The sequence below is a fragment of the Balaenoptera physalus genome (assembly GCF_965194825.1).
Source record: "Balaenoptera physalus genome assembly, chromosome: 7".
Taxonomy (NCBI): Eukaryota; Metazoa; Chordata; class Mammalia; order Artiodactyla; family Balaenopteridae; genus Balaenoptera; species Balaenoptera physalus.
In genome coordinates this window covers 82686391-82700406 of record NC_138886.1, presented here as the reverse complement: position 1 = coordinate 82700406, position 14016 = coordinate 82686391, and the positions used below count along the sequence as shown (strand labels likewise).

The following is a 14016-nucleotide window of genomic DNA, read 5'->3' as shown; positions in this document are numbered from 1 at the left end:
TATTTGTCTAAGAATCTGACAACTGTGTCTAAGTTTTCATATTTATTGGCATAAGTTTGTAATAGTCTCTTATCTCTTTAATGTTTTTAGACATGTGATGATATCCCCCTTTTCATTCCTGGTTATTTGTGCCTTCTCTCTTTTTTTTTTCCTTGATCAGCTTCACCAGGGGTTTATCAATTTTATTAGTCTCTTCAGAGAAGAAATTCTTGACTTTGTTGATCTTCTCTAGTATATGTTTATTTATTATTTAATTAATTTCTACCCTTATCTTTATTATTTAATTTTTTCTGCTTTTTTGGGGGATAGGATCCTATGCTATCTTTCTAAATTCTTTAGATGGATGCTTAGTTCCATTGATTTTTAGCCTTTCTATATATTTTTAGCCTTCTATAATATATGCATTTAAATTTATATGTTTCCTCCTAAGCTTATTTTTACCTGCATTCCACATTTGCCTCAAAATATTTCCTAATTTTTATTGTGACTTTTTTCTTTGACCTGTGGGTTATATAGTTATTTTATTTCCAACACATGGAGGATTTCTTTTTATTAAGTTTTAGCTTAGTTGCATTTAGTAATTTTTAGCTTAATTGTATGATTTCAGTTGTTTGTGTTGAAACTTGCTTTATGGCTTAGCATAAGGCCAGTTTTTGTAGATACTACAGAAGTGTTTGAAAAGAATGTGTATTCTGCAATCATTGGGTTCTCTTAATCCTGTTTATCCTGTTATTCAAATCTATATTTTTACTCACTTTTTTGGGGTCTTTTTGTCATATCAGTGATTTAGAGTGATGTTAAAATCTCCCACTATAATTTTGGATTTGTCTTGAGAATAGTGACCATTTTTGCATTATATATATTTAAGCTCGGTTATTAAGTACATAGAAATGTAGAATTGTTACATCATCCTGGTGAATTGACCTTTTTTTTTAATCACTTTTTTTTTTTAATTAATTAATTTATTTTTGGCTGTGTTGGGTCTTCGTCTCTGCGAGGGATTTCTCTAGTTGCGGCAAGCGGGGCCACTCTTCATCGCAGTGCGCGGGCCTCTCACTATCGCGGCCTCTCCTGCCGCGGAGCACAGGCTCCAGACGTGCAGGCTCAGCAGTCGTGGCTCACGGGCCTAGTCGCTCCGCGGCATGTGGGATCCTCCCGGACCAGGGCTCGAACCCGCGTCCCCCTCATTGGCAGGCAGATTCTCAACCACTGCGCCACCAGGGAAGCCCCTTTAATCACTTTTTACTTCATTTTATCTCTTCTAATGTTTTTTGCCTTAAAGTCTATTTTATATTAATATAGCTATACCAGCTTTCTTTTGATTAATATTTACATGGTATCTCTTTTTCCATCTTCTTTTTAATCTTTCTATGTCTATTTTAGTTGTGTTTCTTGTAATTAGCAGGTTAGATAATTTTACAATTCTTTCTGACAGTCCTTATCCTTTAATTGGATTACTTAGTTCATTTCTGAATTTAACATAATTACTATTACATTCTGGTTATAATCCCACCATTGTGATTTTTACTTATCCTATCTGCTCTATGTTCCTTTTTCTCTCCTTCTTACCTTCTTTTGGATTAATTGTGTATTTTTAAATTTACTTCATTACCTTAGAAATTGTACTTTCACTTTTTTTAGTGGTTATTCTGGAGAGTATACCATGCACCCTTGACTTAGTACAGTCTAATATTAATTGGTATTTTTACCCTTTTCCTAGAGAGTATAAGGACTCCATTTAATATTCCCCGTCAACTTATATGCTATTGATATTTTATATTTTAATTATCTGAATACATGACTTTTAAAATAAAGTTACATTTTATAGCTCAGCATTAACACAGTGAAAGTTTAGGGTTTTTTTTTCTCCTATCTAGACATTTTAATACATGTGAAATATTAAGATGAATGACATTTCTTGTTTACATAATTTTGTGCTTATAAAACAAAGATTGATGTTAGAGCTTTCTAGATTGGATATACTTCAAAATTTTTCTTTAGAGGATATGTAAGAAGCTAAACCACACACGGTGTCTCTCTCCCCACCCCCACCCCATAATTTGTTCTGCCTTTGATTTCCAAGTTCTTTCTCCCACGACTCTCAATTGCCTATCTTCTATCTCTTTGTGTTTCTGGCTTTATTTTTCACTGAGTAAAGGCTTTCACTTCACTGCACCTGTTACCACTTTCTGTCCCCTTTGCTGTCACCTCAGCTATTTGCAATTTTCTACACTTTTCAACTTTCTAGTCTCTTGTTACTTCTTGGATTTCACTCTGAAGGTTCAAACTTTTATAAAGATCAGCTAATCATAGTGCTTCAGGTTGGCAAGCTAACCAATCACAGTGTGTGGGGCACTGTCTTGCACACTCTTTAGGCTGTATTTATTGGTGCTTACTATTCAAAAGTTTTTACCACTCAGGACAATCCTAAATTCTTGTGAACACCAGAAGGCTAGTCTTTGTTTTTTTGTTTTTTGGGTTTTTTTTTTTTTTTTTTAGAAAAAACCATTTTTTTTTTTTTGGCTGCGCCACGCACCCTGCAGGATCTTAGTTCCCCGACCAGGGATGGAACCTGCGCCCCCTGCTGTGGAAGTGCGGAGTCTTAACCACTGGACCTCCAGGGAAGTCCCAGAAGGCTAGTCTTTGGATAAATGAGGTTTTACTGTTTTGTTAATAAGGTAGTTGTAATTTTGGTCGATGTACAGTTATTTTTAATCATTACACACATACTGAGGTTCTCTGTTTTTAAAATTCTTATCTCTCTTCTACAAAGAATGAAAAAATAATAGAACAACAACTTCTTGTGGATCAACTGAGTGAAGAACTAACAAAACTTAACCTGTCAGTGACTTCGTCAGTTAAGGAAACTTGTGGAGATGGGCCAGATGCCAGGATACCTGAAAAGAGACCATATACTGTACCATTTGATACCCGTTTGGGGCATTATATTTATATTCCAGCAAGATCAGATTCCAGGAAGGTAAAGTCTAAGCATTAATTTCTTTCTTATTATGAGATTTAAAAAATATTGTATATAATATAATATCACAGTGTATTTGTATAGTCTTAGCAGGGTTTTTTTCCATTTGGTTTCACACACTTTTGTTTATACTCTTCTTTTTTGTTTGTTATGTATACTCTTTTTTAAATCATGCTTCTTTTTAATAAAAAAATTAATAGGTAGGAGAATGTATAGATATATTTGGAAGGAATAGTTGAAGATAATGCTTACATTTATCAAGGAGAAAAAAGCTACCCTTTGCCATTGTATTTTTAGACATGACTAAGTCTGATATCTTCATGAATTTTTTCTATCTTTGATTATACCAAGTTGATGAGGTTGGAGGTATTTATTTTGACTTATTTGGTCTGTCTAATTATTTTCAAAATGACATTTATGTGTTATTCAGTCTTGCCAAGTCTGACATAATCAAGACTATATAAAAGTGAGAATGAAGTTTCATCTTAATTTTTATTTATTTATAAAAATATGTGTGTGGGTGGTAAATATGTGCACACACTGATTTCTCTTGAAAAATCAAGGAATCTCCACCATGGAAAAGACTAATTAGCAGATTCATGAATTTTGGTTTCCATTTATTAATTTTAGGACTGGAAATGATTTGTTTGAGATCTATACATTGGTTACAGTCAAAGGGATAAGAAATATGAGAGGTGTCATAGACTTTGCAGTCAGGCTGGCTTGGGTGTGAATACCATCTCTACGGTGTAGGTCTGGATGGATGACTAAAACCGTGTGAACCCCAGGCTCCTTATCTGTCATAATGGGGGACCTGTGGGAGTGTATGGAGGATTTACATGAGATGGTGACTCCAGAAGTGCCTGGCACACTGCATCCTAACACATGTTCATGGGGTGCCTCTACTGTGTCCCAGGCTCCATCCCTCAGAGCGAGTGGGAGAGATGCTACTGTTACCTCTATAGTTTTCAATTTTGAGTGGTTGGATTTAAAATTTAAACCATCGTTACTATTAATTTCAGTTAAACTTTTTAGAGTTATTGACATTTTCTTCTTGGTTGAATACATGATAAATTTTCATAGAACATTTGAGAAGAAAGATAAGATCTTTGTAGGATTCAAATTGGATATCTATTAATTCAACTTAATTATATATCAAGTCTTCTATATTAAAAAAAATTTTTTTTACTATTGGCTAGTAATGTGAAAGAATTTCCTGTTTCTGTTCATTCTTTGTTTTTTTAAAAAAAATTTTTTTTGGCTACGTTGGGTCTTCATTGCTGCATGTGGGCTTTCTCTAGTTGCGGCGAGTGGGGGGGCTACTCTTCGTTGCAGTGCGCGGGCTTCTCATTGAAGTGGCTTCTCTTGTTGTGGAGCACGGGCTCCAGGCGCACGGGCTTCAGTAGTTGTGGCACGTGGGCTCAGTAGTTGTGGCTCGTGGGCTCTAGAGCGCAGGCTGTGTAGTTGTGGCACACGGGCTTAGTTGCTCCGCGGCATGTGGGATCTTCCCTGACTAGGGCTCAAACCTGTGTTCCCTGCATTGGCAGGCAGATTCTTAACTACTGCGCCACCAGGGAAGTCCCTCTGTTCATTCTTTTATTTTATAATAATAACAACATTTTTTTCTGATTATAAAAGTTAGACATATTTATTATTTCTCTCAGTCTCTGTTTCTTTCTCTTTTTACTAGACGTTCACACACCCGCACACACACACATTCTTTGAGGAGACAGAGCTCCATGGTCTCTTGAGAAGGGGTTAGGCCCCTCTGTTCCTTTTTTTTTTCCAAGATTTTTTTTAAAAAATAAATTTATTTATTTATTTATGGCTGTGTTGGGTCTTCGTTGCTGTGCACGGGCTTTCTCTAGTTGCAGTGAGCGGGGGCTACTGTTCGTTGCAGTGCACGGGCTTCTTATTGCGGTGGCTTCTCTTGTTGCGGAACACGGGCTCTAGGTGTGCAGGCTTTCGTAGCTGTGGCACGTGGGCTCAGTAGTTGTGGCTCCTGGGCTCTAGAGTGCAGGCTCAGCAGTTGTGGCACACGGGTTTAGTTGCTCCGCGGCATGTGAGATCTTCCCAGACCAGGGCTCAAACCCATGTCCCCTGCACTGGCAGGTGGATTCTTAACCACTGTGCCACTAGGGAGGTCCCTAAGCCCCTCTGTTCTCTAGTTGTTTGCTTAGACCTGAAACAGCCATGACTGGAATAAAGACTAACACAGTTATTGTTTCAAATTAGCAAATTATTATTTTTTTAATTTTAATTAGTTTCATTGCCCCCTTTCACTTTCAAGGGTTTTGGTTTGGAAAACATATTGTGTGGTTACCATAGCTTAGGAGAGGGCAGATACACTATAAGACTTGTAGCTCCTCTGTGGTTACAGGTAATCTCAAAGTTCCCTTATGACCAAGTGGGATTAAGATGTAACAGAAAGAAAGAACCAGTGAGTTTGCCAAAAGATTGCTGTGACATGGAAGGAAAAGACCCAACCAGAGAGACTCTGCATTATGCTGAGGAATGGCAACACTTACTCCCAGTGCTGTTTCCTTCACCATGGATGGACATATATTCAAATTAGCAAATTCTTAGTTTTGTTTTTAAAATCTTCCTTCTACCCCAAAAGAACCCTTCTAGCCACTAAAAGAAGGGGAAAAGGGAGAAAATGCAAAGGTAATATGATCAGCAGTTTTGAGAGTTCTCTTGCTCCTATTGTGTGTCCAGGAATCCTGGCCCCCACTCTTGCTTGGACTGGTTACTGCAGCAGACATGAAGGCTTGCATGGAAAGACACAAAGCCTGCCAAGCCTTGTTCAAGTCCTGTTTCCTGTTCCATTGTTCTAGAGTGAGCGGAACGTTTCATATTAAATACCAAAACTAGTTAAATTAAGCTAAAGAAGACGTCTGAAATGTCATTTCATTCTTTCACCACTTCATTTTTTCCTGGATTTCTGTCTCCTTGGCAGAAGTTGAGCTAATATTTTCCAGCTCTAATATTTTCTTTTAGAATTTAGCTCAGATATTTTCTTGAAGTAAAAATAGTCTGACAGGGAAATATTTCCTTGACTTAAAATACTTACAAAGGAAAAGGGGAACAGTGGCTTAATTAGTTTTTAAATTGATTGCGTAAAGAGTTTGATTTTCTTATATGCTTGTTTGTACATATTGGAGGGAAAGAGTGAAAAGATCTTATTTATTTTAAAGGTATATTATATGTATATAAAACATATATATATACTTTTGTAGCTAGCTTTTGTCACTTAATGTATCACAAATGCTTGACAGTCATTAAATATTCTATATCATGATTTTGACAGGTAATAATATTTTATCCTAAGGACATACCATTGTATACTTTTTCCTATTGTTGCACATTTAAGTTGTTTGCAACCATCTCTTAATCTAAAAAGTTTAATTACAAAGTGGAATTTTAGGATTTATCTACTTATGTAGAAATCCTAAAGAATTGCCCCTCACAACTAAATAGTATCATTTACCAAATTATTAGGAAAAACGAGAAAGAAACTCATTTGTCTCAACAGATACCAGAAACTCATCTAATGTAAACTCATGTAAAATTGAATCTAGATTTAAATTTAAGGAAAAAAATGTAACAGAGGTTTCTATTTTCTTAACGTGGTAAATATGATATAATTAAAGCCAAACGCCAGTGTTATATCAGTACATACCAAAAAGGCACTTTGGAAGGAAAAAATTACAAAGTGGTACCAGTCTTTACTTAGGTTTAAAATAATACCACACATGCTGATGATGCTACCATTTTTCATGGATTATAAGACTCACATTTTTTTTTCACTTTATCATCTTTGGTGGTAGGATATGTTTTACAATTGATGGTATGTCATAGATGATAGCTTTTTTCTTTCTTGCTGGTATAAAAATAATGGTGTGTCTTACAGTTGATGACATTTTAGATTTGATAAAATATTGTATTATGAAAAGGAAATTAAAGCAATAGGTAAATAATATCACTTTCAGTACTTGACATAATTGTATAGTAAGAAAACCAACAAAAATGTTCTTAAGGGATTTTTTTTTTCTTTCTTTTTTTTCTTTTGGCTGCCTCGAGTCTTAGTTGTGGCACGTGGGATCTTTTTTTTTCATTGCGGTGCGTGGGCTCCTCGTTGCAGCACACAGGCTTCTCTCTAGTTGTGGCATGAGGGTTTTTCTCTCTTTAGTTGTGGTGCACGGGCTCCAGGGTGCATGGGCTCTGTAGTTTGTGGCATGTGGGCTCTCTCGTTGAGGTGCGAGAGCTCCGTAGTTGTGGCATGCGGGCTTAGTTGCCCTGTGGCATGTGGGATCTTAGTTCCCTGACCGGGGATCGAACCCGCGTCCCCTGCATTGGAAGGTGGATTCTTTACTACTGGATCACCGGGGAAGTCCCAAGGGATATATTTTTTTAAACCTTCTGGAATCTCCAAACTCACAAAAGTGGAAATATCTGTAAAATCTTTTCTGTTTTTCCTGAATGAATTACATTTTTATTGAGTCACAAAATTCTTATGCATTAAATCCCATACACTGAAGTCAACAGCCTTTTCAGTTTTCATTAAGATTTTATCTTTCACACAAAGGCCATTTTTTTTCTCACAAAATAATTAATTAGTTTTGCTTTTTAATCACTTCTTTGCATAGGTTGTTGCTCATGGTGAAGCAGAGCTGTGTGAGATGTGTCTGCTGAGCTTTGACCAGGTTCCCTTGCCAGCCCAGCACTCATTCCTGCAAAACATACCAACTTCACAGTAGCAAAATGACAAATTACATCTTATGAACCTTTATGGAACTCTCAAATTCAACTATAAAATTAAATATGTGAAAGCCACAATCTGTGGTAAATGAGTTGCAACACATCTCATGAAACAAAACCAAATGCATCACTAGTGAGAAGAGATTATCTTATTGTATGATGATTGAGAATATTACGCTCAGGTCTGGGTACAACACCTAAGTCAAAGTAGATTATTTTTGGAGAACAACCAAGTTGCTGAAGGACCTTGGAGAAAATCTGAAGTAACTCTAGATTTAGTCTGATTCAGAGGAGACATGATAACTGCTTTCAAATATTTGAAGGCTTCATTACTGTTAGACTTTGTCTCTAGAACTAGGACCAATGAGACTTTGTCTCTAGAACTAGGACCAATGAGAAGCAGTGCTAAGGCAATATAAAGAGGGATTTATTAGTGAGAACTGTCAAAGTAATATGAGAGGTCTCAGGGCTTGTGCAGGTCCCCACAGTGAATTTGTTTAAGCAGAGGTTAAATGATAATTTGCAGTATTACAGAGGAGAGTCAAACATGGGATGAGTTGAACTCTAATCTTTAAAGTTCTGTCCAGTCCTGTTGCTATGTAATTCTTGGAAAAAATGGCTAGAATAAAAAAATTGCCTTCTAGTTGGATACACTTCAGTTATCTGAATTATTACTCAGCTTACTGAGTACTTACATTGTGATCAGTGTTGCTTGGGGTATGGTTGAAAATGCAAAAATATTCTTTGTTGGGAGCAGAGAGTGCAGAAGCAACTGAAAGAAGCAGGACCCAACACTTAGGTAGGAAGGGGCCAGATTATAGAAGGCTTGGTGAGCCAGAAGGGGCTAAGAACCATTCTTTTGGGTGGAATGACTGTTAAGGAATTAATTTACTGAATGTTACTCATTGTGGCAGAACCCATTTGGTGTTCCTTATTAAGCTGGGTCATTTGCTTTTCTTTGTAAAAAGAAAATTTTAAAGCAAGTTACAATCCCAGAGAACAAAGTTTGATTCTGAACAAAAAGTTTTATTTGCTCCTGAAATAAAGCCCTCCTCCCAGCCCCCAACCCTACCCCCAACAAAGAGAAACCTTGAATCCTGTTGGTTATGGTGCAGACGGCCATGCTAGGTACAATGTGCTTGTTAGATAAATACTTCTTGAGTTGGTTCTTCTTTAAATAATCTCCGTACCCCAGAATTGGGAGGCCACCTAGAAAACTTTACCCCCCATCCATCATGGTGCTGATGTGACGGATGGTCTTATTAGGTGACCAACAGTGGAGGCACAAAAATCAAGTATCAAGGAATATCCAGTATCAGGTTGGCTTTCCTGGGAGGCGGTGTGTAAAGGACCTACGTCAATTGAATCTTCACACCATGTGATATACACATTCTACTGTATGTAGTAATTTTAATAGGTTATAATGATTTATATTAATAAATTGAATGTCTCCTCTAAGATCTTATTATTTACCTTTTTTGAGAAATTACCCTGAGGTTTGGTTATAGAGAAGTGGTTAAAAAGGAAATATTTGGTAACAGAAACTAGAATAAAAGTATAAAGGCAGTATCTAATTCATTGTTTTCCAAGGTGAATTTTTGAGAACTTAAGGCCAATAGAATAATATCTAGAAAGTTTCCAGGCTAGTCCATGAAAATCTATTTATCCCATGATACATATTAAATGTCACTTAGAGCATTAATTCAGCTCTCCCTGACTACTACATGTAAAGTCTGAATAGATACATTCAAATTTCCAAATCGGGAATATTTTGCCCTGGCAGAAGGAGTGGTAGTGACTCTGGATTTCTTCATGTGGTGGGATTTGGATTAGAGGGGAATTGCAGATCCTTAGCAGCACTGCAATTCTCCAAGTGTTCAGAACTGGGAAGATTGCGGTGGGGTGGGTAACAGTTGTCTCCTATTACACTGTGTATGGGCTTCACATTTGTTGGGGAGTGCCTGAGCTATGTTTAAGAGCTGTGATGTTGGGACTTCCCTGGTGGTCCAATGGTAAAGAATCCGCTTTACAGTGCAGGGCCTGGTCAGGGAACTAAGATCCCACATGCCGAGGGACAACTAAGCCTGCGTGCCACAACTATTGAGCTAACGTCTCAACTAGAGCCGGCGCACCACAGCTACAGAGCCCATGCGCCCTGGAGCCTGCGCACCACAACTAGAGAAGAGAAAACCCACAGGCCGCAACTAGAGAGAAGTACACACGCCGCAATGAAAGATCCCGCGTGCCTCAATGAAGATCCCGCATGCCGCAACTAAGACCCGACGCAGCCAAAAATAAATAAATAAATAAATAATAAATCTTTAAAAAAATATATTAAAAAAAAAAAAGAGCTGTGATGTTTTCACTCATGCCTCTTTTTGGTTTCATCTTTGAGTGCTATTTTGCCTGAAGCTATACGAGCTTTCTAGAAGAGGAAGAGCTGTGTATAGATTCTGAAAGAAGTGTGTGTCCATGAGGCACAATAGTATTGTGAAATGAATTTTGACTTTTTTTGTGGGCGGGGGGGGGAATGTATATTTTCAGTGATTGGCTATTTTAAGAGTACCTGTCTAACCTCTTTAAAAAACATTTTGAGTGATAGGATAAAAACAGACACTTTAAAAATCACGTTTTTTGTTGTTGGGTGGGGGAATCACTTGTAAGGTCTACACAAGTCCTTCTGTATACTCTCCGGATCGACTAGTTGCCGAATTTCGAACACGAAGTCAGATGCTGCTGGGTCACTTAGAAGAGCAGGATGAAGTCCTCCACTGCCAGTTTTCTGATAACAGTGATGATGAAGAGTCAGAAGGCCAAGAGAAGTCTGAAATTAGGTATGTTAATATAGACTGATTTAATAAACATAATTACATGATGCAATTAATATATACAGATGTAGGTTTTTTTCATTATATCTTTTTCCATTTAGTAGGAGAGTAAGTGGTTTTTGCTACATGCACTGTCAACTAATGTGTTATGAAACCAGTGTTTGAACACAAGTTGTCAGTCTAACAACTGTAAAATAATTTTGCTTTAAAGCATTTATGGTGGTTGAATTTTAATTTTCAGAGAGAATGATTTTGGATTTCCTAATTCTGCTGCCACGGTGGCAACAAGCATGATGAATTTTCCACTGGGTCCAACGTGGTGGGGGATATCTTTTTATTTTGTGGAATATTAGTAAGTTCCATTTATTTTATATTAATCATAATTTAAAGAATAATTTTGGGGGAAACATTTGAGGGCAGATTAGAAACCACTAACAGACAAGTTACCTTTGATCCTGATATTTTTTTTTTAGACATAAAGGTTGCTTGTGGATTCAAAAGCCAGGCTCTGTTTGTTCTCTTGTTGAACTGAATGATATTCAGGATCAAACACAAAAGTCAAGATTGGAGAATGAAGGTACACAGACTTTCTCAAGTACTTTAGATCTAATATTTATGACACCTCTCTTTTTCCTCAGGCAATAATTTAAGAAGCATCTGGGAATTCTCCAAGACGGGAACTTGATTAGGAGTGCTTTCCTGGCTTTTCCTCTCTACCTCTGATTTTTCGTCCTTTTTTACTCCTTAATGAAAACAGTTTTTCCACCAGTCAATTCAAGCTAGAGTTATAGGCTAAATCTCTCAGAATGGGGATTTTATATTCAAACGTGAGTTGATATGCATTGTACTCTTGACTTCTTTAAGATGCATCTTAAGTAATTTACTAGCTGTTTACTGCTTCACTGGCACCCATGCCTACCATTAGTGATATATTTGGCATTAGAGCCAACTTAGTCTAGTGGGTGCTTGTAATGTTCACAATTGACGAGAATTTTTATGCATCAAAAAACAGCATAAAAGACATTCATGTTGCAAAAAGTATACGCGGAGATTTTAGCTCATTTCTCTTAGCCTATGTGTGGTCACAACACCAAGAGTAAAAGTACAGAGAATATAAATAACATGATAAGTCCTACACTGTGAAAATAGCATCTTTTTAAGAGCCTATGGGGGACTTCCCTGGTGGCACAGTGATTAAGAATCCACCTGCCAATGCAGGGGACACGGGTTCGAGCCCTGGTCCGGGAAGATCCCACATGCTGCAGAGCAAGTAAGCCCACACACCACAACTACTGAGCCTGCGCTCTAGAGCCCGTGAGCCACAACTACTGAGCCCACCTGCCACAACTACTGAAGGCCGCACGCCTAGAGCCCGTGGTCCACAAGAGAAGCCACCGCAATGAGAAGCCTGCTCACCTCAACGAAGAGTAGCCCCCGCTCGCAGCAACTAGAGAAAGCCTGCGTGCAGCAACGAAGACCCAATGCAGCCAAAGATAAATAAATAAATAATAAATAAATTTAAGAGCTTATGCGTGTAATATTAAAAAATGAAATTGAGATAAATTTTTAAAATGTATAAATAGTGTAGAGAAGTGCCACCCAAGTAGCCATCCTTGCACTGTTTGTTACTGGTCTACAACCAGGTAAGAAACTTAATGTCAGGATGTAAATCAGTGCACCAGCTCCTTCATTGAGGAAGTCTCACTGTGAAAGAAATGTCAGCTGAGCTAAAAGAGTGAGGTAATTGATTTACGTTCTGGTACAAGACAGAAACAAACAGTGTGAGGCCACACTCTTATTAGCCTGGGGTAGAGGGAGACTACATTCTCTGATTACCGTAAAACTATGAGTTAATAGGAAAAAAATTAAAACCTCTTCCTATTTGGAGATTTTATACCTTTCTTAAATAACTCAGGTTAAAGAAAAGTCAAATTGCAGAATATCTAAGGGTAATGAAAAACTGTATCAGAACCTACAGGATATGACTAGAGCATATACATATGTTTTAAGGAAAGGAAAACTCACTATGAGCTGGGAAACTAAAGTCCCAATTGCCATGTATTTTTTCCTTTTTTTTTTTTTCTCTTTCTGTCTGTCCCTTCCTCTGTTACCTCTAGACTGCTTGTGTGTCTGCCTTTTGTTTTTTTTTAACTCTACTTCTGTCAAATATTTCTGAGCAGATAGTTTTATTTCTCAGTTTTGTTTCTTTTATTTTAAAGATTTAAAGATTGAATGTCTCCAGGAGAGTCAAGAGTTGAATTTGCAAAAATTAAGGAATTCAGAACTCATACTTACTGAAGCCAAACAAAAAATGAGGGAACTTACTATCAACATCAAGATGAAGGAAGATCTGATTAAAGAATTAATTAAAACAGGTAATAGTATCCTGTGAACCTGCTTATATGAGAAAGAAAAGCTTCTAAAGTTGCTTCTGATGTTGTAACATTTACTTTAATTTTTGATGCTCAGGACTATCCACGTTAGCCTGGAATTCAGCCTAACAGGGTGTGCTCTAGAGCCAGTGTGTGGAGGTTAATTATCTAAAGAACTTTGTTATATTTGGTTTCATCTATGAATTTTTCTAACCAGTGTGAACTCTGTGTTGTGCTGAAACTCTATGGCACTTAATGTTTTTTTGCCACTTTTTAGAAACATTATACTAGGCATCTGGGATAAGTCTGAGATGTTTTCCTAGTTCATTTTTAGTAAATACTTATTTTAAATTATTAGTCTTTATTTTCTTGGATAGTTCATTTTTAACCTTAATTATAAACTTCATATATTAAATGTAGCTAATTTTTGTTTTTCTGAAGATATAAGGATTTGTCCTGGAGAGCTGTCCTCTTGAGTGAGCCAGGCTTTCATCTCCTCCCCTTAATCTACCAGGTTGGGCATATGTACCACATCCTCTCCTCACCCTCCAACTCCATTAGGCTTGCCCTAAAATGCACATCTCAAGCTTTTTGGGTTCCCCTCACTAATACACTCAAAGTGTAAGCCTTGACTACTCTGAAATTCAGTAAAGAACTGAAGGAATAAGACACACTAGCGTTTCTTTCCCCCAGTTTCAATGCAAAACAACTCTGGTCACATTTGGGGAAACTGAAGGAAATACTATCCTCCTCTTCTTCAAGCCCAAGACTATAATCACACTCAAATTACACGAATTGTGGGACCCAAATCCTCTGCCAGCAAGGAGAAACCTGCCTGGCCTCTCCCTCCTCTTTCCTGCAAGCTTGCTTTCTGGCTGTCGGTCCTCCTTTCTCAACTTCCTCTCCTCTAGCTGCTGTCCAAAGCGTTTTCCTTTCTCATTCCTAGTGGTGTATGGGCTATGCATCGTCCCAGCTCCAGTTATCCCAGATGTTTGATTTTGACCATTCTCCTTCCTCATAGGCAGGATCAATGCCAGTAAACCTCTCTTAGGAGTATCTAGGAAATGGTTTAGGG

At 37.5% G+C, this 14016-nt stretch overlaps 1 protein-coding gene across 9 annotated transcripts in view; it reads left to right on the top strand.

Annotated features, from left to right (window-relative positions):
- Nucleotides 1-14016, top strand: part of KIF27 (kinesin family member 27) — a 95433-nt gene that overhangs the window by 26167 nt on the left and 55250 nt on the right. For 8 of the 9 annotated variants that reach the window (XM_082469591.1, XM_082469586.1, XM_082469584.1 and 5 more), the window contains 4 exons: nt 2774-2980; nt 10406-10575; nt 11043-11146; nt 12789-12944. In XM_082469591.1, the coding sequence (XP_082325717.1) occupies nt 2774-2980; nt 10406-10575; nt 11043-11146; nt 12789-12944 (637 nt within the window). The remainder of the gene's footprint in view (nt 1-2773; nt 2981-10405; nt 10576-11042; nt 11147-12788; nt 12945-14016) is intronic. The other variant, XM_082469588.1, reaches the window with a different exon arrangement.